Genomic DNA, 24837 nt, shown 5'->3' with positions numbered 1-24837 from the left:
AAATCAAAGAGAAGAGCCCCAGCTCAGAGAGGAGAAGGCTGCCCTCTCGCAGCTAGCACAGGACTATCTGGACCCCAGCGTCACCCACCCCTTCGCCCCTGCCACCAAGTAAGCACCGCACCCCACAGACCGGCTACTGTCACCCACCCAGCCTGCCAAACCACACCACCCTCAAACTACACCTTTGCAGCAGAAACTCTAGTTTGAACCTGGGAGGCCAAAATCATTTCCTGAAGCTTCCAGATCCACTCCTGGAGCCACACCCAGCCCAGGTCTGAGGCGCTGAGGCTGGGTAGGCCAGAAGTGATGCTGCTTTTTCTTCACGTTGAGAGGGAGGGAAGTAGGCAGAACCTCAGAATGCAGTGAGGAGGTCCACTCCAGCCCACCCAGCCCAGGTCCTCTCTTCTGGATGGAAACTCTGGACTTGTCTGCCTCAATTTAAGGCCAAGACCAAGCAGGAAACATTGAGACTTCAGCAGGAATGGGACAGGACTTCACATAAGCTGAAAAACAGGAATTGGGTGCTAAAGCCAGGGCCTGAGCCTCCCAGAACCCCCCGACCTCTGCCTTAGGCTGTCCCTTCCCCATGCTGGTCAGACGACACTGGAACCCCGTTCCTGTCTGGTCTATGGAGCCCTTCACAATAGACCACGGGTCCACGCAACAACTAGCTTTCTTGGACCTGCTACTCTCCTAAGCTAGAAAATCGAACCAGGAGTAGAGGGGAAGCAAGGGTGCCAGGGGGCCAAAAAAATCTCCATTCCTGCCCTCTTCTTGGACAGTTCAGGCTATGGGGTGACTAGCATGGCCTTTCAGGATCCTCATTCTGGCCCGGAAGTAGGTGTACATGGCTAGCAAGCCCATGAAGGACACAGAGTAGAGCCCCACACAGAGGCTAATGTCCAGGTGGGAAAACCCCCCTCCCAGAACCTGTAACCACGGGCCTTGGCCCTGTACAGCTCGGGCCTCTGGTTCCCCTTCAGGTATGCTGGCTAGCTGCTTGGGGCTGCGGCTCCCTCGCCTTAGCTCTAAAGGGCCTTGGAGGTGGTTCACCTCAGGCAGCAATAAGGCCCCAGTATCTCTCTTGCTCAAGGGCTGCCACCCCTGGGCATGTTCCTGCGTGTCTCTCTGAAGCTCTTCCACGTGCTCAGGAGGGCCCTGCCCTGCTGGAGCTCCACTCATCCTGAGGCCTGTGTAAAGTTCCTGGGGGCCACTTGCTTCAGCCTTCTCAGCTGGAACATCTAGGGCAGTAGCTCCAGGGGGCTCTGCAGAAGCAGCCTGCTCATGGCCCAGCACTGAATTTCTGCTCTCCAGTTCTAATGCATCCATTACCAGCTCTGGGGTAGCTTCAGGATTCTGGGGACCCCTCTGGGCTGCTGGTCCAGCTGCAGGAGAGTCCATGACAATGTTTACTGGAGAGAAGTGAGCCTTGAGAAAGTTGAAGGTGGCATCGAGGTCCCACACAGGCTCCTGTCCATTGAGTTCATTATGGCAGGCCAAACACAGTTCACGGGGTGGCCACTGCAACTTGGGGAAGTAGGGGTCCTCACTCGGAGCACCTGGGGAGGGAACACATACAATTTGCACAAGCCTTTAGAAAGATGGAAGATAAAATACAGATACAAAAGAAAACCAAAGTAGCATGTGGTGATTCCTGCTACCTGGGGATGAGGTAGAAGGACTGCACATTCAAAGGCAGTCTGGGCCTCTGCCTCAAAAAAAAAAAAAAAAAAGAAGGCAGAGGATATTTTGGGGACATAGTTCAGTGAGTTAGGCCCCAGGTTCAATACCCAGCACCACCCCAAAACCAAACAACTCCTGGACCAATCTGCACAGTCCTGGCCCACAGTGTGATACAACCATTGCAGCATTTGGTGGTAGGGCTGAGGCAAGGGGAGGGGGAAGAGGCTGGCGGCTGGCAGGGAAGGCAGGCACATGTTTTCTTTTTAAATGCTACTAGGAGGCTCCTAGAGAAGGAACCAAGTGCACCTGCTCCATCCAGTGCCTGCCCTGGGGTTGTCTGGGAGGTACTCCCTGCTCTCCAGATACTTAGTATCCAGTCTACAGAACGCTTTCCTCCCAGGCTCCCATGTGCTGGGGAGGCAAACAGTGTAAATAAGGGTAACTAGGAAGACATGCTCCTTGTCTCTCTCTAGCCCACTCTCTGATGAGAATGGATACCCCTGCTCTCTCCTCCCTGTTAGCAGGATAAGACTAACAGTCAGAAAGCAGTGGGGGTGGGAGAGCTAGGCAGGAGAGAGCTTAACGAGCCAGAGAGGGTCCTGGTTCAGCGGGGTAGGAGTTCCCTCCAGACACGGGGCTAACGGTACTGGACTGGTTAACAGGGCTGTCACTTAGGAGATAGTGAGAATACCCCCAGAATGCCACCCCCAGCCTTGGAAGTGGCCCTCCTTACCTGAGAGGCGAGCGTTAACCCTGTTGTGGCTAGTCCAGAGCCAGAGAACGGCATTTCTGGGACTTGTCACCCGGTGCATAGAGGCAGCAGCCATCTGCTCAAAATGGTCAGCGCAGTCTCTACAGCCAAAGAAGAACCGGACATAGTTCCGCATGGCTTGGAGGACCTCCTGGCCATCAGCTGGAGGGAAAAGAGACACCACACAAAGGCCCTTCATGTTGCCAGTCTCTGCCTATCCATCATGGCTCGCCACAGGCTGCCCTGTCCTCCTCCTCTCTTCTGGGGTCACCCTGCACAGTGCCTCCCCTACTTCTCTCCTGCAGGGGTCACTACAGAGGGGTCCTATTTCCTCCAAAGCTCCTAAGCTGCAGTTCTTCCTCGTCAGGCCTTGTCATTACATTTTTGAGGATACTCAGGGATTATGTGACATGGCCGGAGAGCTGGAAGGGACAAAGCACTCATTCCAGTCCTATGATCCTCCCCACCGACCTGCTTCAGGCTCTCCAGTGGGCCCTGCCTCTCTGGGGTACTCTTAGAAGTCCATCCTGAACTGGAATGAGTGCTTCCTAGTTTCTCTTCATGTCCCTCAGGATTCTCACTCTGCCCTCCCATATATGCTGGCCCAGCAAGGGTCGCTGCGACTCTCACTGTGTTCTATAGAAACCAGACTCTCCTGAAGGTGTGCCTCCCTGCACTTTCTGCACCTTTTCCCTCTTCCAGACCCCACAGACTGCAGTGGTTGCTTCCTGCTGCTTCTAAATGTTCCCTCCTCTGCCACCTCCAACCCTTTAGAAGGCAACCTTCTACCTCCATCCACCAGGGCCTCACACACAGCTCTCTCCTCTCTCTCTCTCTCTCTCTCTCTCTCTCTCTCTCTCTCTCTCTCTCTCTCTCTCTCTTTCTCTCTCTCTCTCTCTTCCTCTCCCCCTCTCCCCCTCCTCTCCCCTTCCCTCTCCCTGTCCCTGTCCCTCTCTCTCTCCCCCACCTCTCTGGCTCACCAGTTGCCCCTAATACAGGATCATTCCAACTGGCTCCCCACAGAGGACAGAGAATTGGGCAGTCTGAGGCACAGGGTGAGCAGGCTTGGACTCACCTGGTTCTTGTGGGTGAGTTTCACTATGCCGACTTGCCTGCACAGTCAGGAAATGGAAGAGGACCCATAGGGAGCAGGGAAAGCCCCGGAAATGTGGCTCACTGCCCTGGCAGCCAACCCAGTTCACCTTCTCAACAAGAACAGCGTCCTAAGGGGTACAAGTGAACATGAGTGCACAACAGAGATGAGAAAGGGTTGGAAGGGAGGGGACAAGGGAAGCTTCCAGCAGCATAGAGCACTGTAGCAGAAGAGGCCTCTTCTGGGCTATCCACCAGAAGAACCCATGGCATACACCAAGTTCTACCTTTGAAACAGCACTGTTGATCTGATCACAGAGGTCCTGCAAGCCTGGACACCTTACAAATCCATGTGGTTTTGCATGTCTATTGGGTGTGGCTTGCTTTTGCAGACAGCAGAAAGAATAGGTACCCTGCTGTGGGCCATACTGAGGAAGCTGCTTGGAAGCAGGCAAGAGTTATGGTTAAGACTCTGGTGTCTTGCCAGGTGGTGGTGGTGCACACCTTTAATCTCAGTACTCAGGAGGCAGGTGGATCTCTGCGAGTTCGAGGCCAGCCTGGTCTAGTGTCTTAAATAAATGTGGTGGCTCATCCCTATAATCTTCACATTTGGGGAGCAGATACAGGTGGACTGCTGTGAGTGTCAAGGGCAGTAACCTTTGATATAGAGGAAGCCCCATTTTAAAATAGGATTCCATGCTTCATTGTAGTCCCAGTCACTGACAAGTCCGATGGGGTCTTAGACTAGAAAAGTTAGGTAACTGCCCCAACTTGCTTTCTTCATCTGCTAAATGGAAATCCTGAGATATGGGGAGGGGGTTCAATGAGACATTCTATAGAGCCCCATGAAGAGCAGCTCATTAGAGATAAATGGAATGACTTAATGCAAACTGTGGAGTAATGTCATCAGAAATCTCAGCACTGTCCCTCCAGTCCCATAACTGTCAGAGCATTGGTGAGAGCTTCACGCGCCTTCCAGACTCACCTCCTTCCTGTTGTCCAGAGCAGCTCTAAAGAAACTATAGGGGATCTTCTTTCTCGGCTGCTTGTGAAGCCAGTCATTTATGGAGTGCAGGAAATTCTGGACCAAAGGCCGGCCAGGGAAGTACTGCAGGTAGGAACGCGTGGCAATTGGAGAGTGAACAACAATTCTACAGAGGTTTACAGTCTTACAAGAGAAGGGGACTGCATAGAAGTGGACCAATGCAGGTTTACTAGAATGTTCCCAAACCAATAGGCACCAATGTGGCTCCCTAAGGTGTATTCTGGGCAGAGAGGAAGAGACTCTGTGTCTCTTAGGTCGTGTAGGTCTCTCCTGTCAAGGCTCAGGCCCTAATGCTGACCTAACCACATGCAACCACTCAGAAGAAGAAGGTATAAGCAGCATACTACTCCCCAGGTCCGCTGTGAGCCCTGGGTACAAGTCTTTTCAGGTGGCCCTCTGATGGAGCGACGGGTTGACCCGCTGGGCTCTGGTAGGGTAGGCAAGGTGACAGAGGAGAACCGCAGCTGCATCCTGGTGCTGTTTTCTGATGCTCAGAGCCCCTCTTTTACAGCCCAGCACCCTCAGAGCAGCAGCTGGGCTCCTCAAATGTTGAGATCCTGGGGCACTTTCCCCATGCTCACCCATGGCCAACAACAAACACCCTGGTGAATGTGGAAGGAAAAACTGCAGGGACATCTTGAGCCATTCTCAGTAGTGAGATGAAAGGAAGATGGGCTCAAGGGAATGGACTTTACAATGGCATTACAAGAGGATGGAACCATAAAAAGTCTTTAAATCCCTAAGGCAGAACCCAGTGGGCTTCTATCTGCCTTCCTTTGGAACACCCACTCCAAGCTGCCTGGAGTGTACTCTCTGCTTTGCTTTTGCTAAGTAAACTATTTTAGCTGCCTGTGTTTCTTGGCTCAGTTCTTTATTTTGAAAAGACAAGAACCAAACTGAGGAGAAACCTTCATTGGTAATGGGCTGGCAAAAGACCTTCTGTTTTCAGTCCGTGGCTGCCAATGTGGACAGGCCAGCAGGGCTGAGGGCCAAGATCCAAATCTTGATGGTAACTCCCAAGAGCCTCAGAGGAACATGAAAAGCTACTTTGACAATAAGTCAATGCAAATCTGATTAGTATCAGCACTTTAAAACCACAAGGACTCAGGGGAGGAGAGAATATGTGCATGTGTGCATATGTGTGCATGTCCAAGTGCACACGGGGTGTGGTGGGGAGAACAGGGGATGGATGCAGCAGGGGAGCAGGGCAGATAAAACCACAGGGAGGCGAGAGGTAGGTAGAGACAATGATCCTGAGAAATGTGGCGAGAGGAGTTCAAAGACAACCATCTGAGAGAGGGATCCTGGATACAAGAATGGCACAGGAAAGTCTGCTGCCAGATCCAGTCCTCTGAGAAGACATTAGACATCCTTACCAACCTCAGGCTGGCCATGCCCTAGAGTGAAAATGGCTGGAAAGACTTGTGCTTTAGAATGCTTCCTCCTGCTGAGCTCCTGGAGCTCTGGGTCCACACACTGATTTACAGCCCAAAGTCAGCATTTCTCACTGACCTCCGCCTGCCATCCTGACTTGGGCCACCTTTTCTTCCGCCTTCTAAGGCCATGCATCAGAAGGAAGGATGACTTAAAGGGCTTTGGACAGCAGAGTGCAGGGAAACCTTGGTGACCATACGCCACCCAGTGGCCAGCCCCAATAGCTGCCCACATGTGACAAGGCAGACTGACAGAGGAGCCCTTTCTTTCCCTGCTTTCCTGTTCCTGGGTGTTCAGTTGTGAAGGCAAGACAGGAAGGTAGATGAGATGTGAGCGTGACTTTCTCCTTGGACAAGGTGCTTCACTTATCTGGCTGTCATTCCAGCTCTAAAATGCTGGGTACCCCCACAAGAGTTGAGGAACGGAGAATGAGCGAGAACCAGTGTACTATACAGTCGGTGTGAGTACCCCCCCATGCACTGTACAGTCACCTGACAGAGCTCAAGGAAAGGGAGCAGCTTTGAGTCTTATTCTTCAGGAAAGAAGCCCCCAGCAAAGAAGGGCATAACGCATCAGTCTTGCAGGCAAAGGTTAAATGGGTCTCTCCACCTGTGTCCCAGGTCACACTGCTCCCGCTGTGGGACATCCATACAGCTGGTTTCTGCTTCAAAGCCACTCTGTCTTTTCTGAGAGACCTGGCTTCAGGCTAAAGGGGCCACCTCCCCCCATACCATCTCCTGGCCCCACTGGGAGTATGCTGTTCAGGGCCTCTATCTAACCTGGGTATTTTCTGTGTCCTCCTCCACATCAACCTCACGCAGCGCAAACTAAATACCAGATGGCTTGCAGCTGCGAACAGACACAGGCAAGCACGGGAGAAACTACTGCTTCAGAGGCCTCCTTTGGAGTAGACTGAGCTGGCTGTGTCCTCACTGAGGTCTGCAGGGGTAGGGGGCACACGGGAGCTCTCCCTTCACTTCAGTGGTAGAAGAACAGTACAGAGGAGTGCTCTACAGTTGTTCCCTCTCAATGTTCAACACAAATTCTGTATCATGGGAATGGACTCTGCCTTGCCTGCAACGTTTCTCACAGGCCACCAAGCTAAAGAGGGTCAGGATGGCAGCAGAATGGGTGAGGTAGGGAGAAATCAAGAGGTTCCCAGAGACCTTCTGGGAAGGGGCGGGCTTCAGATCTGCTGGGACTGAGGAGGCTGAGTCAGCAAGCAGGCCCAGGGGACAGGCTGTCCTGACTCAGCAGTGAAGCAGGGCAGGCTGGTGAGGACAGGAAGCCGGAGTGGGGAGGAAAGAGAAAGGCAGATCTCTGCATGGCAACGCCTCAGGCCTTGGGTCTGGTCCTGCTGGCAATGTCAAGTTACTTAAGCCCCTGAGCCCCTTAAATGGCAGGGCCACCACTTTGCAAAGCAGGTGAGGAGATTAAATGCTGCCAGACATCAGGTCCTTGACAGCCAGGAGCTTCACTGCAAGGAGCAGCTGCCTTTTTGAGAAGCCGGGGAGCACAGAGCAGGTTAACACTGTGGATCTGGGCTAGACTGAGAAGAAAGACAGCCGTGCAGAAAGCGCCCTCTTCACTCTGGTGGCCCAGAGTCCCACTTCTCCAGTCACCATGGCAGGGAGTGAGAACCACAGACTGGGGCTTGAAGTGGAGAACTCAGATAAGCAGGCAGAGTAAGCCACTGGATGGCTGGGCATATTCCCGGTATGGGGCTATCTGGCCCAGTGTCTCTCTCCCCTCTACTCTTCAGGGTGCCATGGTCTCTGGCAATGTGAAGCTGGTACAGAATATGGTTATGAGAGGAGGGTAGCAAGCCTATGGGGGCCTGGACAGCTATGGGTCCAGTTGTCCAGTCAGACCTGAATTCCTCAAGGAAGGGACTGGTGTATATATGGTAGATTTACACACACTAATTACATGGGGAAATACAGGGACAAAGGAAGTTGAGGGCCCTGCTCACCTTGGCCAATACTGCCACAAACTTTTTCAGGGCCATCAGGCGATGTCCCTCCAGAACTGAGAACTTTCCCACTTCTACGCGCAGGATGTAATGAAGTGAGGACTCCAGGTCGGCCATGTAGATCTTGGAGCTGAGGACCAAGAGGAAGCAGAGAGAAGGAGCATTAACCAGCGCAGGCGCTAGGAGGAATGAAGAGGGGCACTACCGGTGTCACAGTAGTGCGTAGACTTGGCTCTGGCAGCGATCTGTAGAGTACCTTAGAGGAATAACCTTTCTAGGTCTCCATCCCTCATCTGTATCACAGACATAACACATTGCTCACAGGTAGGTTGCTGATTGAAAACAGGTGGAAACCAGCTTGGTGCAGGTGGGTAGGGCCTTCTCTCCAGGTCCAGAGCTAGCCCCTTCTGTAACTCATGAACCAGGCTCATTCTATTTTGAGCAAAAACCCTTCGGGGCAGACGAACAGCCTGACTGCATATACACAGGCTCACACAGGGAAAGGGAAAGGCCTGGAGTTTAGCTACCCACCAAGGCTAGGAGCAGTGATGGCAGAGAGACAGGAAAGAAAACAGGTTCTCTACTTCTTTTAGGGCTCGTATGCATACAGCTTCTAGACCTGTCAGGTCTTCTACCTCTCCAGCTAGCTGGCCATCCCAGGTCCACCGTGCTGCCATGGGGGTCAGCTCAGGTACTGCTGGAATGGCATTGAATGTTGGCTACTTCCCGACCTCTACGTCCTGACACCAGGGCTCTGGCCTCAGCATGATGGTGAGCTAGTTTTCCGAGCTTAGGTAATTCCTATTCCGTGGGTTATTTCACCTGTAGAACTAACAAATCATTCTGCCTCTTGAAGGTACAGAGCCAACAAGGTCAGCTACCAAGATGGGCAGTGAGTCTACTCGCACTTCACTCTCGGGCAAAATCTCCACTGCGGTGGTGGCCTCTGGCCTCAGTTTACCTCGCTATTCTGATGTTCTGCCTCAAGAAGTGACCTCATTGGTCTGGAGAGAGAGCTTAGCAGTTAAAAGACTGTACTGCTCTTCAGAGAACCTTAGATCAGTTCCTGGCACCCACACCAGGTGGTTCACAGCCTCCTGAAACTCCAGCTCCAAGGAATCTGATCACCTCTTCTGGCCATGACACACACACACAGGTATAAATAATAAAAATAAAACCTTAAGAAGTGGCCTTATGATAGAATGGGATGATGTAAGATGCTGGCACGCACAGATCTTGGCATAGTTCTTATGGTAATTTGAATAATCTGAATTAAAAAATGGTCAATGACACCTTTGTGTGCAGGCATGGATGTGTAGTGTACACATGTGTGCATGTGTGTGCAGTTGTGGCTGCATGTGGAGACAAGAGGCTGGCAATCAGGACAGTCTTCCTCAATTGCTTCTCCACTTTGTTTGTGGAGACAGGATCCCTGCACTCAACTTCGAGTTCACCACTTCAGCTAGACTGGCTGTCTGTAAAGCCCGAGATCTGCCTGTCTGTACACCTCAGCGCTGGGGTGATAGCTGCGTCACTACATCCAGCATTCACATGGTGCTAGTGATCTGAACTCAAGGCTCAGGTATTCTGTGTCACCTCATATGTTTATTTCCTTATCACTGGATTTACTCTTTCCACCGCACCTTACCTATAAAGTCTGCTATTAGCGAGGATGTGAGATCTTTTCTGGATCTTTCTCCCGGTTCTCCGTGTATCCCCTACTTATAGGCTATCCTTTTGAACCAGCACTGAGCTGCCTGGTCAGACATCCTTGCTTAGTACGCAGTTGGGTATGTACTAAGCAAGAGGTCTCCATCTCATGGACAGCATCATGGTGTTTACTATAAAAGTGAAGCCCAGGAGCCTCATAGAACAAGCAGTTCTGTCACACTTAACACTGTGCACAGACAAGGATACCTGGAAAGGCAGTGGACTCCCTGATTCTTGTAGCATTCAGATGCAATGGGATGACTTTCTAGAAGGGATGCTTTGAAGGGGACCGTAAAGTCTATTAGCAGAGGCAGCATCAGCCCTGTGTAGTCAGCAAAGGCAGCTATCAAGCCTAGCGTAGTGACTGCCTGTGTCTCATGCAAAGGTGTTGAGCTTCATTTTGCTCTAAACAAAAGTTGCTTAGTAGCAGAAAACCAGATGGACAGTGCACACACACACACACACACACACACACACACACACACACTGCTCTGAAAAAGCTGGTCCTCTGCAAGAGTGAAAAGCTAAGGATCTGGCAACTCACTAAGGCTGGAGAGCCAGTCTAGCAGAGGGGTATGGGGGCAGCATGGGCAGCAGTTTGTCTCTTTCAGAGCAGATGTGCACAAAGATGCCAGACCTCGGGTCTCATACTCCACTAGACAAATTGGAACCCACAGTGGTCTAGCACATGTGTGGCCCTGATGAAACAATTGCTCAGGACAGAAATTAGTGAAGACCCTCCTAGTAACCTCCACCCTGATTCGACTTCTCCTTTCCCTTCCCCTCCTCCTTGCCTTTTTCTCGTTCACACTCTTGATCTCTCTGGAATTCACAGTCCTGCTGCTGTGGCCTCCTAGGTACTGGCATTACACATGTGCAGTCCACACCTGGCTTCTACTTGCTTTTGAGTAAAGTTGAGCTTATGCAGTGTGGGCAATAGCCAGCATTCCTTCAATTATGAGGAATAACGTGCAACTTTTGTTTGGCAAACCCGCATCTGGCACTGAGGCCCTGGCACACAGGAGAGGCCACAGCAAGATTCCTGAGCATGGTCAGCAGTCAGAGACCTCCAAAGGCCTAGTCTGCAGCAGGGCGTTACTCAGCTTGGGATGCAGTCCAATGGGAGAGTTTCTACCTAGCATATTCAAATCTTGGGTTGGGCTCCCCGTAGCACAAAGACCCAAGGCCAGTCATGCAGGGACAGATGTAGGCTATCCCTGTGATAGGAACAGGAATGAGTAAGGCAGTGCTTGTGGAGGGGATGTGACCCGTGGCCAGAGAAGAGGTAGGAGGAGGGATGGATCTGAGAACCCGGTGCCCTTACTGGTCTGCAAACTTCCACACAGTGGGAGCTATGTTATCAGCAGAGACTGGCGCAGCTGTGGTCGGGGGAGCCTCCCTGGACAGTCCGGACAGTCCCCGCAGGTAGGATGTATAGAAAGGCCTGGACTCCATCAGCCTGAAGAAAGCAAAGGGAAGCAATAAGTACAAAGGGAAAATCGCACAGCTGGCCAGTGTCGGGAGCGTAAAGAGAGTGGGCCCTCCAACAGCAAGGCTTAGCAAGAAATTCGATCTAAACTTGTTCTTGGCCCCTTAGGTCTCACTGTAACTCATCCAGTCGCTGTACATGCTATGGAAACCCTTTTATATCAACCAGATGTGGAACTCCTATCTGAAAAAGCAACTGGGCCTGAGAATTGCTTGGCCATGGTCTTTAGGCAGGTGGGCTCCACTGGGAACAGTGAACTAGTGATACAGTTCAACAGAAGGGCTGTTACCTACCTAGCTTGCACAAGTTCGGGGCTGGGTCCCCCGCACCACAAAGACAAAAATCTACCAACTTCTGCCTATGACAGGAATCACTGGGTTTGACTGTCTCCCCTACAGACTAAAAGATGACTGGTCTCAAGGCAGTCACCCTCCCACAAATGTGTTCCAGGACATCACAAGGTGACATTACTCCCCAAGGAATTCAGAGTTTGGTGTGTAATTTAAAAAATAATATCAATAACAGAAAGCCAGGTTTGTCCAAATCCTCTTGATTTCTCTCTCCTAATACTGGAGTCTTAAGGGTAGGAAATATCTCCTCACAAAGGTCTGGCCAAGACAAGCATCAGTGACAGGATGTCCCACGGGAGCCAGCATCAGTAAGCATGGCTTCCCTGCTACGCCACCCCAGCTCAGTATCTATCAATGAGCAGATGGCTCAGGAGCAGCATCGTCACAAACAATTTTCTCCTCCACCAACCTCAAGTGAGGAAACAATGCCTCCTCTTGCCTCTAGGACTGGCACTCTGTAGGCCTGCCCAGGAACTAGCCTAACATTCCCCTTATGAGCAACCTGCTTCTGGACTCTAGAGGCCTGCCTCAGGGACACTGGTGACCTAGGCTATGGCAAGAGGCTGCCTAGCTTAGCCTCAGTGTAGGCTGGTACTAATGGCCGCAAGAAGCAGATTTCTGGGTAGCTAGGGTAGCCTTGAGCTCTTTGGTCCCCTGAATTTCTGCCTGCAGGGCCAGGCTGACATCAATCATCTGCCTACAGAGGGCACCAAGGCACCATCTGGTGCCATTTAACAGGCCATTCAGTAGCAGGAGTCTGACAGAGCAGCTGAGGCTGGCTTGATTGTTTTCTCCTGACATTTTGGAATGGGCTATTGTCTGGCTCCTAATGAACTTTTCTGCAATTAGAAAAGGAAAGGGAGGGAAGGTCCAGCATGTCTGAGTCCTTGCCAGGTCTGCACCCTGTCAGTGAACTCCCCTGTGGACAGAGGGGATGGGTGACATGGCTAGGGGAGTGGTGTGGATGCCTTAGAAGCACTCAGGGTCAAGGCAGAAACCCTAAGCTGCACCGAGGACCAGTCATCTGCTTCTCCTGTTTGCCTGTTCTTCCTAGTGACATCTCTAGGCAGGAAGAATGAATAGACAGGGGTGGGGGGAGACAGGGAGACGTCCCACTTACACAGGCACTCGGGAGAGAGAGCCATTCCGAAACAGCAGGTAGCACGAGGGAAAGTCAGTGACATCAAACTTGCTCACCACGTAGCTCTCTGTATTTAAGACCCTGCGCAGTGGTACGTCATGCTGGGAGAGGTCCAGAGCTACCTGGGAGACAGCAGGGTGTGGGGGGCTTACCCAGCGGGTAGAGAGCCTGAGTACCAGGCCTGCTGCCCAGCAGGTATTAGGTAGGCAGCTAGCAGCTGGATTCTATCTAGACTTAAACCTTGCTGAGCAGACCACTGTGAGAAAGCTCATACAACCCTCAGGTTATAACTACTAAACACCACCCAAGATAAGGGCCTTGGAACTGTGCAGTGTCCTGTGGCAGTACCAAATGAACAGGGTAAAATGCTGTTTATTTTTATTCTTACATGTATCAAGCTTTATATCTGTATCCTACATCAGAAAAACTATATTGATCAGACACAGTCCTTTTGTTTTTAGGGAGAAATGATGGAAAACAGTATCTCCTGTTATGTACTACGTTGTATGTTAAAATGTCACATTAATCTTCAGAATAACACTGGGACAACAGCCTGTCAGGCCTTCATACCACAGCTGCGGCAGGTGAGTCCTGATGCTACAGGACCAATCTGCCCTTGACTCAACCTCCTTACCTGCAAAATGATGATGACAACAGTAACAAACAGAAATCTTAGAGGGCTGGTATGAAGACTGCACTGATAAAACTCATTAAAATGCTTGTAATAATGGCCAGCACATGGTAGACATATATGTTATTTATTAAAAATATATAATTTAGGCTAGGTAGATGGACTGGACTTCAGATGCCCAGAACTCACGTAAAAGAGGGGGTGGTAGCAGGCATCTGTAATCCTATGCCTATGGGAAGTGGGAGGTGAAGACAGGAAAAGCCACAGAAGCACACAGGCCAGCTAGTCTGGCACATTGCAGTAGTGAACGAGAGACCCCTGCCTCAAGTAAACTAGAAGGTAAGGACTGACATCTGAGGCTGCCTTCTGACTTCCACATGTACACTGTGGCATGCAGATGCCTGTGTGAACACACACACCAGGACGGTGGGACACACCTGTCATCCCAGCACTTGGGAGGTGGAGGCGAGAAAGCCATGAGTTCAAGGCCTGTAGTGGTCCAGTGGGTACCAGGGCGCAGGGCACTATGCTATGACAGACCTGACCATGTTGCTTGTTGGCAAAATGGGACTTTGGATTAGGAAAGCAGCCAAACACAATAAGCAAGGCTTAGTGGGCCATGCTATACTAGGAGGGGTGGAGGGCAGTGGTGCAGAAAGCAGTGCAGGTTAGGGTGGCCCAGCACAAGAGGGCGCAGAGAATAGGAGCAAGTGTCCTGGAACTGTGCTTGTGAAAAGTTGGCAAAGAATGTGGATGTTTTCTGCCCTTGTCCAAAGAATCGACCCGAGGCTAAATAAGAGTTTTGGATTAATGACATTGGCAGAGGAGATTTCAAGCCAAGCTGGCATTGACTCTGACGTGTGGCTGTTAAGGGTCACTCTTAGTCCATCTACAATAAAAAAGAACAAGCTGAGCAAGGAAAAAATATAAAACATACAGCTTGAGGAGAAAAGGAGCAACCAGGAAGTGTTATGGAGCTATGTCCTTTGCTTAAGGAGAAGAAAAGGTTAAAGAAAAGCTGGAATTAAAAAAAAAAAAGGAATAAAGGGAATGGCCTCAGGCAAGGCCCCACCCAGCTAAGTGAGAGCTGAAGCAGCAAGGAAACCACGGAAAACAGAAAGCTGTGAAGGTGTGACTGAAGGAGGGGTGAATTCCAACCCCAGCAAAAAGCAGAACGGCAGCTTCAGAGTCAAGGACATAAGAAATGAGCTGTGTGGACTCTCTCTCCACAGCTAAGGAAAGCCTCTGAGGCCAGGTGTGTCAGCGGAGCCCTTGTATGGAGGCCCAGAGAGACCATTTCCTGCAGCTGTGAAGCTGAAGCCTGGGTTGCCTTCAAGAGATCCCAGGATGTTGGAGTTGCCAAGAGTCATGGGATACCTGCCAAGGAGAGCTGCGAACAGGGAGCGGAACCAGCCCAAGAGAGAGAAGTGGGTTCCAGTCAACACAGGTAAAAGGTAAAATGAGTTAGAGATCTGAAGAGCAATTTGATATTAGACATGAAGAGTGGAGTTTGGAGTTTCCCTGACAGTTTTCAGTCTTGTTTTGGTCCAGTATTTCCTCACTATGCTCCTTTTCCTCTCTTTTGGAATGGTAATGTATATCCTGTGCCATGTATGTTGGAAGCATGTAATCTGCTTTTTTATTTTGGTTCTACAGGGGGTTACAGTTAAGAGACTGCCATGAGTCTCAGAAGAGACTTTGACCTTCAGACTTTTAAACAGTGTTGAGACTGTTAGAGACTATGGGGACTTCTAAAGTTGGACTGACTGCATCTTCACATTATGATATGGCAATAAGCCCATGGGGGCCAGGATGTGGAGTGGAATGTGGTGGTCTGAATGAGAATGGTCCCCATAGGTTCGTATATTTAAATGCTTAAGGAGTGGCACTATTTAAAAGGTTTAGGAGGTTTGGCCTTGTTGGAAGAAGTGGAGGGGGCAGTGGGGGAGATTTGAGGTTTCAAAAGTCCAAGCCAGGCCCAGGGCTTTGTCTTCCTGCTGCCTGTGGATCAGGATATATAATTCTTTGTTACTTCTCCACCACCCTGTCTGCCTGCATGCAGCCATGTCCCTGCTATGATGACAATGGACTAAACTTCTGAACTGTAAGCCAGCCCCAGTTGAATGCTTTCTTTATAAGAGTTGCTGTGATCACAGTGTCTCTTCACAGCAATAGAACACTGACCAAGACAAGGCCAGTCTCAGTTACCTAGTGAGTCATAGGTCTGCCTGAATTATGTGGAGCTCTATCTCAACAAAACCAAATCAAACCAATGCTATTCTGTAAGCAGAACAGACAGTAATAGTAAACAGTCCTGTTTTGTAGCTGAGGGAGCACAGTGTAGAACTGAGTGATGTTGTGTGTGGTGAAGGGAGAACTGATTCTAATCAGCATCTGTCAACCATCTGTGTTTGACAGGCCTAACCAAGACACAGATAGAGACCCCAGAGGGCCAGGCACTCTAAGAGAACTGCTGGCAGTTTACCCAACTACACTCTGAAGAGCTGAAAGGTCCCAGAGGTCATCAACAAGGAAAACTGTCCTGTCCACAGTAGTATCTAAGTTCATCCCCTCAGGTTTCTTCTCCCAGCTTGGAACATGGTCTTGGAACAGCATGGTCTTGGCACACCCACCTGGCACCATGAAAGGCTCCCAAGCCATCTGTGGCAAGTCCGTGAACCAGCACGATAGTGGGAGCTCTCTATGGTAGACGAAGAGGTGAATCTTTAGAGAGTCCCTCTGCAAGCTGGCCAATCCTTCAAGCTCTTTATCTAAATTGCCTTACTGAGCTTTCTAATATGACTAAACATAGCTACTTCTATTCAATAGCTAGGAATAAAGCTCAGAAAAAGTTGGGCAACTTGACCAAAATATTCCTTGAACTGAGGGAGAAGTGCAGTCTGCACTGCTGGCCAAGGATCCAGTTTCCTCAGGAAGGACCAGGTTAATTCTCATGTATCTGCTTCCCTCACTCCTCCCCCCCTTTTTAACCCCAATTCTATGTAGTTAGGGCAGTGAAGGAACAACACAGATTTTGAGTCAAACTGTCCTCCTCCACATTACTAGCTGTGTGATCCTAGACATATTATCCCACTTTCTGAAGTTTAGGGATTAGCAGATATGTGTTGGTATCTAGTCCTAGATTCAATAACAGCCGGTATTACTTTTAGTTTCAGAGAGAGAGCGGAGAGAACAGACACTAACTTTTCAAGTGAAAGGTAGCTACACTTCCCATATGCCCCAGCAGGGGTCAGGCAGTGCCTAGCTAATAGGTGTACAAGGACCAGCTGTCTGCATTGGTCTGATCTGGGCTCCCTCCCCAGGGACTCTTCTGAGACTCAGGGAAGCTGAGCAGCTCACCTCTCTGCCCACGTAGGAGTCTTTGTCTTCAAAGATCAGGGCCAGGTACTCTGTGTTATTTTTTGCAAAGAATTCTTTGATCTCCTTCATCCTGTAAGAGATGAATGGGGTCACTTTTCCTCCATAGTCCGATAGCCCGTGGAAATGAGGTGAAGACCCCCAAGGATGCAGGACTTCCAATGCAGCACATTTCCCCATAACCCTGCGGCCTCCCTCTGCCAGCCCACCAATGGAAGGACACCAAACCTTCAGTCTCAGAGGATGCCACTCATGCTACCTAATCTTCTCATTTGACCCACCTCGAGTTTTATTGTCTTTTTATTTTTATTGTTTTTATTTTTCTTTCTGTCCCTTTTAGGAGTCAGGAGTAAACAGGAGGCAGGCTGGGGAGAAGTGGTGGGGATGCTGGCAGACCAGCTGTCTCCACGTTCTGGATAAGGCCTAAGCTTACTGAAGACGGTTTTACTGGTTCCCTAAGAGATTAGTGATTAGAACCCATTAATGCAAGCCCTGGTCCACAGCAAGTCATGACCAGTGGGAGAGCAACGCTTTCCTCTCTGAACAGGGAAGCAATGACCTAGAGTTCTGGGTCAGGAGAATGCAGAAGCCAATGAATCCAAACCTCTTCTGCTCAAGGTGAGGAGAATGAGGCCCAGCCTTCTTGGATAGAAATGATTAAGAAGGTAAATCCTATCTCTCAACCAAAGAACTAAGCTACAGGTTGTTATTAAAAACTCAAAGAAAATTATGTCTCTTCATTCCAGTTAAAGACAGCACCCAGCATAGGCATGAGAGGAGGTCAGGCGACAAGGCACATAGGTAAGGGGAGATGCACCTTCCTTTATTCTCAACCTGGTGTCTCACTTTCCTGCTCTTAACCCAAGGACATGGAGCACATACCTCCAAACAGAAAGGGTGATGTCAGGTCAATGCTAGAATCCAACCTGGTGTCAGTATGAGCGGGTATGCCAGAGAGGTGGGCACAAAAGAAGTTCTGTAGTAACACCAGCCTCTGGGTGGCATTAGGTGGCCAGTCTCTCTGACCACATCCTCATACCTACCCTAGGCTGGCAGAGGAGCAAGTCCTCAGCCTTCTGGAAGAGGCAGTTCAAGTTTCATCACGTGTATCTGCCTATATTCTTCCTAAGGGCATCAAAAGGGTCACTTTGAGACAGGTTGACAGATTTGACCAGTTTGTTGTTTTTTAAGGTTCCCAGTACAGAAAATGTACTATAAAGGACCTCTCTCTCTCTCTCTCTCTCCTCTCCTCTCTCCTCTCTCCTATCCTCTCTCTCCTCCATCTCTCTCTCCTCTCTCTCTCTCTCCATCTCTCTGTGTGTGTGTGTTGTGTGTGTGTGTGTGTGTGTGTGTAAGAGAATGAGACAGAGACACAGCCGTGAGGAAATGGAAAAAAGGACCAGGGTACATGTTACTACTGTGCATTTTCTAGTGGGATGACGTTATGGCTTGGATATGAAATGTCCCAAGAAAAGGTTCATGCATTGAAGGCTTAGTTCTCTGCCAGTGGTCCAATCACTGAGGTGCATGAGGGTTCTGATCAGTAGATCACCCAGCGTATGGCTTTGTATTTGATGGCAGAATCAGGGGGTGGGACCTAGTTGGAATAAGTATACAACACAACTGTGCATATGTCCCTGGGGGCTATATTGTCCTGAACTCCTTTTTTTTTTCTCTTGCTTGGCTGCCATGAGATGTGCAGCTCTGGCTACCATGATATTCTGTATCATCTCAGACCCCAAATAATGGCCCATGTCACATGTGGACTGAAACTTCGAAAACAATGATCAAAACAAATCCTCCCTTCTTTTAAATATTTATCACGGGGGGGGGGGCAACAATCACCACAGATGGAGTCTAACCTACATTAGGAATATGTACTTGGCTAAAGGCTTCTATAAGACCTTCTAGGAAGATAAGGAATTGGGGAAGATGATAAAGGAGTCATTGTTAATTGGACTCAACACCAGCTGGCCAGTTGACCATTTTCAGTTTACAAATAGGGCTTTAATCTTCTGAACATCCTAGACTTTTCTTCCAAATCTGATCTCCTCTTTCCTCTCAGCTTGCCAGTGGCCTTCCCTGGACTAGGCCAGAGAAAAATCCTACACTCACGAACGCTCCTGAGGACCAGACAGGAGTGGCGGCAGCAGCATGATCTGGAGAACGCCTTCACACACTGTTCCTTCTCCCCTAGCAGGTCAGGCCCCTCAACCCTCAGCAAGCCCTCAAAGGACAGGGTCCTCATACCTGAAGCAAAACGAAGTCACTACCAGCTACTCTAAAGTATGTCTGGCACATTGGTGTATCTATCCCATAGGGAAAGGGCACAGGAGAATCAATGTGGGTCCTCTGCCCCATGGTTCCCAACACCTTCTCCATGCTAGGGTCCCTGGCCTATACTACTCTAAGCCTGCCCAAACCCAAAATACTTGGCAGGATGCAGAGGTGGACAGGATGAGGGCCATTTGTCACGGTGGGACTCCAGAGCATCAATGAGCCTCCTACGTAGCGTCTGCACGTTAGCTACCGGCCACTATAATGAGACAGAAAGAGGCATCAGGACAGAACAGACTCCTGTCCCCTTGTCAGTTTCACTCACAAACAGATCCCCAAAACCAATTCCAAGAAGAAGCACATGCCAGCCTCCTCTGAAAAGAGGGTGGGGTGAGGGCTCTTATGGCCTAAAGCAAAGCAAGAAGTTCCATCCCTGCACATCGTACTGGGAGCTAATTAGTGAGCAGTGAAACGTCACCGACGGTCTTGACGGAGGCCATCTGAAGAGGAAGGTGACTCTTTGGCTGGCACACGTTAGCTTGCCCATGTGCCCATGTGTCCCTGCTCCTTTTCCTGGAAATGGGTCTCTGAGGCTGGTGTCTCCTCAGTGAGAACTCCCAGCCCGTCATGGCACTCAGCCAAGGGTAAAGGATCCCGAGGACAGAATGATGTTCCTTAGAACTGGCTGCCAGTTTAGGGCTATTCTGGGAAGATGGTGTCCCACCCACAAACCCAGGACTTTGGATAGGTCACATTTGAAGGGCTGCTCAAATGGGCTTTGCTGAGGCATCTCCCAGGCTGACTAAGGAGACATGTGGGAAAACAGACTTCACTTGGGGACCTCTTTACCTTTGTGAAGGGTTTTCTTGACCCCCTAAGGACCCAGGTAAAAGCAGAAGGGCTAGAGAGAAGATACTTGCAATGCCAACACAGCAGCCAGAGTCAGAGCACCCACCTGACAATGTTGTTCCAGAACCATTCTTGGAGAAGGCCTTAAAAAACTGCAAACAAACAGACAAGAGTCAGTGGTGACGTCAGGTGGGCCTGTATTTAAACTGGGTGGCTTTGGACAGACTGCTTATCTTTTTTGAGTCCCGCCTTCTTCACCTGTAAGTGAGATCGGGAGGTTTTGTTCGGGGACCTTATCTAGTGTCCTCCCACTCAATTCCCTCCCCAGTGCCAGAGCACTTAGAACCCAAGGCAGCAGCTCAGAAACTTCACTAGAGACCAGCTCCATGAAGCACTGGAACCTGCACATTGCTACAATAAGCTATTCAGTGAGTGAGAGAAGTCACAGACGGCCTTCATGCAGGCCGTCTAAAGAAGAAAGTGATTCCTTGGCACAGTTCAGCTCTCCATGTGCCCATCTGTCCGTCCGCCTTTTCCTAGAAATGGGTCTCTGAGGCCAGTGTGTCCTCAGTGAGACTTCCAGCCTGCCATGGCACTTGGCCAAGGGTCAAGAATCCAGGACAGGACCTACAGAGTGGTGGACCTGTGCCCCAGAAAAACAAGACTGCAGCACACGGACCCCTTTCGACATCATGTTGTCCTCTTTCCCATATGTGTGACAGTCTGTCGTCAGAGTGAGAGGGCAGAGAGAACACTAGGCAACTTACAACCTGGGCTTCTGCCCAAGGGGCAAGATGGCTGCAGGGCTCTTGCCTATGTCCTCCTATCTGAGGGAGACTTTGGTTGTCCTGCAAGATACTCAGCTATCTGCAGAAAAGCCTGAAGGCTCTTTCATGAGGACCTCAAACCTCAGTCTTATCTGAAGCAGGTGGTTAGCTGCAACAATAGGGCCTGGCAGACTGGGTTCAAGACCTGGCTCTGCTATGTTCTTGCTGTGTGGCCTTGGGAAACCCTTTAGCTTCTCTAAATCTTAGTATTCTGATCTTTAAAATGAGAATGACAACACCAGCCTAGATTTGTTATAAGATTCAATAACATAAAAGCTAAAGTAATTAAGGTACAGTAACCAGTACATCTAATAATGGACTCAGGGACTGTCAATTCCATCACCATCATTCCCTTCTATATACACACCCTTTTAGCGCCAGGAAACACTGACCAGCTATTCCATTCATGGGTAGGCAGGAAGAAAAAAAATTCACACAAGTAAGAGACTACAGAAACCAGCGATCCCCTTCCTGATCTTTACCTGTTTCCTGTGACATCACTGCCTTTGCTCCTGCTCTCTACTCATTCTCTTTTCGAAATACAAATGCAATACTTTATTCACAAGTGAAAACAACCCATCTACACATGCCACAGTACACCCATGTTCTTGACACTTACTGAACAAATCTTGACCTAGTAAAATTATTATTCTAATACTTGTAAAATAATCACAAATTTCCTGAATTTTTGTGACATGAAATCTAGTTTATAACACACATTAGAATCTTTATGGATAAGCACTGCTTCTCAGAAACAGGACAAATGTGACACTGCAGGGTGGTTTGCTCGGTGTGGTCCTTCAGCTGCACACACTCACTTCTGCGCTGACAAGACAGACTTCAGCTTCTTCTAGACCTCCCAAGTCATGGGTAGCTTCCTCAGAGCTATAGCAGTTATATTCAGCTCTGCAGAGCATGGTACCTTTCCTTCATCAGCCATCAGGCCACCCAAGTCTGGGCAAATACTTGTCTTAAAGGAGCTGGCATTCTCCCTGCCATCTAACAAAAGGCATCTCTTTCACCCTAATTTCAAGGTTCTAATCTAGCACAGGAACTCTGAGTTGAAACCAAGAGTGACTCAGAAGGCCCCTGCCACAGATTGCATGATAAAGGAGTTAATCACCACTTGGCCTTCTCAGCATTCAGAAACTTCCTATCTACCTTCAGGACAGTAGTATCCTCTGAGAAAGCGGCTCCCACACCTCTAATGTCTTTCTCATTACACCCTCTCTCTACCAGCTCCTCTCCTAGGCTATAAAGAGATTTTAAGAACGCTCATGCACACTAGCGCGGAAGGGAAGAGGGCGGGACGGTAGGCAGGCCTTCCCTCTTCCTCCAGTGGGCAGCCTTTCCTGTTCCCCTGCACCGCCAAATCTCTTCTGCTCCCTGACATCTCTCCCTACTACCTCGGAGCCCACCACTCAGCTAAAATCACTCAGGAAAGCTGCGTGGTGACTCTCCCTAGCCGGTCCCAAGCATTCCAAGCACTGCTTGTTTGCAGCTTCCCACCTCCCTGCCTAGCTTTTATTTTGTTTCCAATGCACATTTTCTTGAAACTATCTCTTTCTTGTCTTCCTTTCCTTCTTCTTTCCTCCCTCCCTCCTTCCTTCCCCCTCCCTTTCTTTTCATGTTGCCACCCTCCCTGGTTGTTAGCCCTTCTTGGCTCTTAGCCCTTGTCCTAACTTCGCCCTTGGCTGCTCTCCTGGGTTACTGTCATTACCACCTGCTTCCTCAGTCTTTCTCCTGCTTCTACCACTCAAATCATGTCATTCTTTGTTTAAAAAGCCCTTAAAGGCACCATCAGGAGGAAGGGCTCAGTTTATACTTTCAAATGAACGAATTAAAGAACCAAAAACAAAGGTACTGTTTTTCTATTGCCAAGTCATTCACTTGCTCAGCTGATTGGACTATCTGAGCCTGGTGTCTCAGGTCCTTACCTGTCCTAGACTTCTGGTTCCTCTGGTAGACTCCACAGAGGTGTCAAGGCACCCCACCCCCACACCAACCCCACTTCTGCACCTGTGGTTTTAATCTCGCCCAGCAATCAGCACTCCTCCCTGTGTCCCTTCCCTACAACCCCATCCATCTAGTCATCTGGGAGTTCTGTGACTCTGCCTTGGGGATACCTCTTCAACAGCATTGTCACCTATCAACAAAACCTCTCACCTTGTCTAGACCAGGGCCAAATAAGGTGAAAACTTAGTTCCTGATCTATTAGTCCCTATTTGCTTTCTCTTCATGAGTCAGAAATGTTAATCCTCAGCCAGCGAGGTGGCTCAATAGGCAAAAGAGCTCACAACCAACTCTGACTGCCTGAGTTCAATCCCTAGAATCTACATGGGAGGAGAGAACTGACTCCTGAAAGTACACACACACACACACACACACACACACACACACACCCTCTCAATCTTTTATTCAATTGTCTTCCTCCTTGCCACTGTTTCCTCTTCTAAGGAATAATTATGGGATTCCTCTTCCCATTGCCATAGGTCTACATGGGCTATGAGTAAGATCCAAACTCAATACATTTAAGGCATTTCTTTCCAGATTGAACCTAACTGACCTTCCACCATGCCATACACTTCAACCACAATGACCGTCAACCTGAACTTAGGTCTAGTAACCCACTGTGGTGGTTTGAATAAGAATGGCTTCCACAGGCTCATCTGTATGAATGCTTAGTCAAGCAGAGACTGGCATTCTTGAGAAGGATTAGAAGGTGTGGCCTTGTTGTCATAGGGATGGGGGAGGTGGGGGAGGAGGTGGGGATGGGCTTTTGAGGTTTTCAAAAGCCCAATGTCAGGCCCAGTGTCCGTCTCCTCACCCTCCCACCTGGCTGCAGAGCAAGAATGTAGCCCTCAACTACTTTTCCAGCAGTGTGCCTGCCTGCATGCCACCATGCTCCCCACATGATGATGATGAACTAGCCCTCTGAAACTGTAGTCAGGGCCCAGTTAAATCTCTGTAAGAGTTGCCTGGTCATGGTGTCTCTTCAGAGCGACAGAACAGTGACTAAGGCAACCCCACCACCTTCCTGACTTGGGTAGTGCTAACAGCTTATATATCACTGCAAGCCCCACTGTGCCTGGTATAGTGTCTAGCATCTTAGCTGTCCAATCCAGCAGCCACAGCCTTTCATCATCTCGAAAGCTCAAGTGGAAATCTAGTCAGGGCACATTTTTGTCCTCTTAGGAAAACACATCCTTGCTAAGTCAGCCACTGGGGGTGTGTGCCTACCTGAGGTCAATTACCCCCGAAAAGATGGCAGCAGAGCAGCAGGCATGCGTCTTTTCTCTGACCAACAGGCAGCAGTTCATTTGTTCAAGGTCTCTCCCCCCTCGATTTATGTTATACATATATGTGTTTTCCTGCATGTATGTATATATACCATATAGGTGGCCTGGTACTTGCATTAGTCAGGAAAAGGGCACTGGATACCTTGGGGCTAAGGGTGGTTTTAAAGCCACCATGGAGGTATGAGAGCTGAACCCGGGTCCTCTGTAAGAGCAACAAGGCTTTTAATCATTGAGGGCATCTCTCTAGCCCCGCCTCTTCGTTTTAACCCCCTCAAATAAAATAGGAGACAGGAAGGCACTTCTGTCTCCCTGGACTTGTCTGCTATGGTCTTTCCACAACAGCAAGACAACTATTGCACAAGACACCAGGAACCACAACAGCTAAACAGTGTTCCAGAAGACTAGTGGTGGCACTGGAGTCAAGAATATAGGACCAGTCTTCAGAAAACTAATCAAGTCTACAAGTATTTATTCTGAGCTCAGAAGATCAATTGCCTTAGCTACTTAGTTTCTGTGCTGTGAAAGATCAGAGTAGAGTGATAGCTGGATAGCAGACAGTGGGGTAGGAGACCTGAATTCCTCTCTCTCCTCCTGAAAAATCACCATCTGCTACAGGCTTCCATACAGAGGTTCTATAAAGCAACAGCCCAGACTCTGCACTCCACGCGCTCCATACTCTGCCGGGCTCTCAAGGACCTGCCATTCTTGGGGTCCCACTTCCCTTGCCCTACTTCACCCCTGAACATGAGCCTCTATGTAACATGCCACACAGTTCTGCCCATAATAGTGGGGCGCCAGTTCTCACCTTCCCTGCCCAAGGTACTCTGTGCCTAGAGATACCCACACACACAGAAACTACCACTAGATCCAGGGACAAGAAACAAGAAGAAAACTAACACTTACCAAGCC

General features: G+C 49.6%; 1 protein-coding gene across 2 annotated transcripts in view; it reads right to left on the bottom strand.

Moving 5' to 3' along the window:
• Positions 1-532: 532 nt before the first annotated feature.
• Qsox1 (quiescin sulfhydryl oxidase 1) overlaps positions 533-24837 on the bottom strand; it is a 36392-nt gene continuing 12087 nt past the window's right edge. The window contains exons 3-12 of one of the 2 annotated variants that reach the window (XM_038349041.1): positions 19903-19954; positions 19109-19202; positions 16659-16749; positions 12647-12789; positions 11012-11146; positions 7978-8107; positions 4512-4634; positions 3510-3657; positions 2417-2596; positions 533-1559 (exon numbers count right to left, since the gene is read on the bottom strand). In XM_038349041.1, the coding sequence (XP_038204969.1) occupies positions 784-1559; positions 2417-2596; positions 3510-3657; positions 4512-4634; positions 7978-8107; positions 11012-11146; positions 12647-12789; positions 16659-16749; positions 19109-19202; positions 19903-19954 (1872 nt within the window). In that variant the 3' untranslated portion in view covers positions 533-783. Of the gene's footprint in view, positions 1560-2416; positions 2597-3509; positions 3658-4511; positions 4635-7977; positions 8108-11011; positions 11147-12646; positions 12790-16658; positions 16750-19108; positions 19213-19902; positions 19955-24837 lie in introns of both variants that reach the window. The other variant, XM_038349040.1, reaches the window with a different exon arrangement.

Source organism: Arvicola amphibius, chromosome 12 (assembly GCF_903992535.2).
Source record: "Arvicola amphibius chromosome 12, mArvAmp1.2, whole genome shotgun sequence".
Taxonomy (NCBI): domain Eukaryota; kingdom Metazoa; phylum Chordata; class Mammalia; order Rodentia; family Cricetidae; genus Arvicola; species Arvicola amphibius.
The sequence above is the reverse complement of the archived record's forward strand: the minus strand, read 5'-3'. Positions and strand labels throughout refer to the sequence as shown.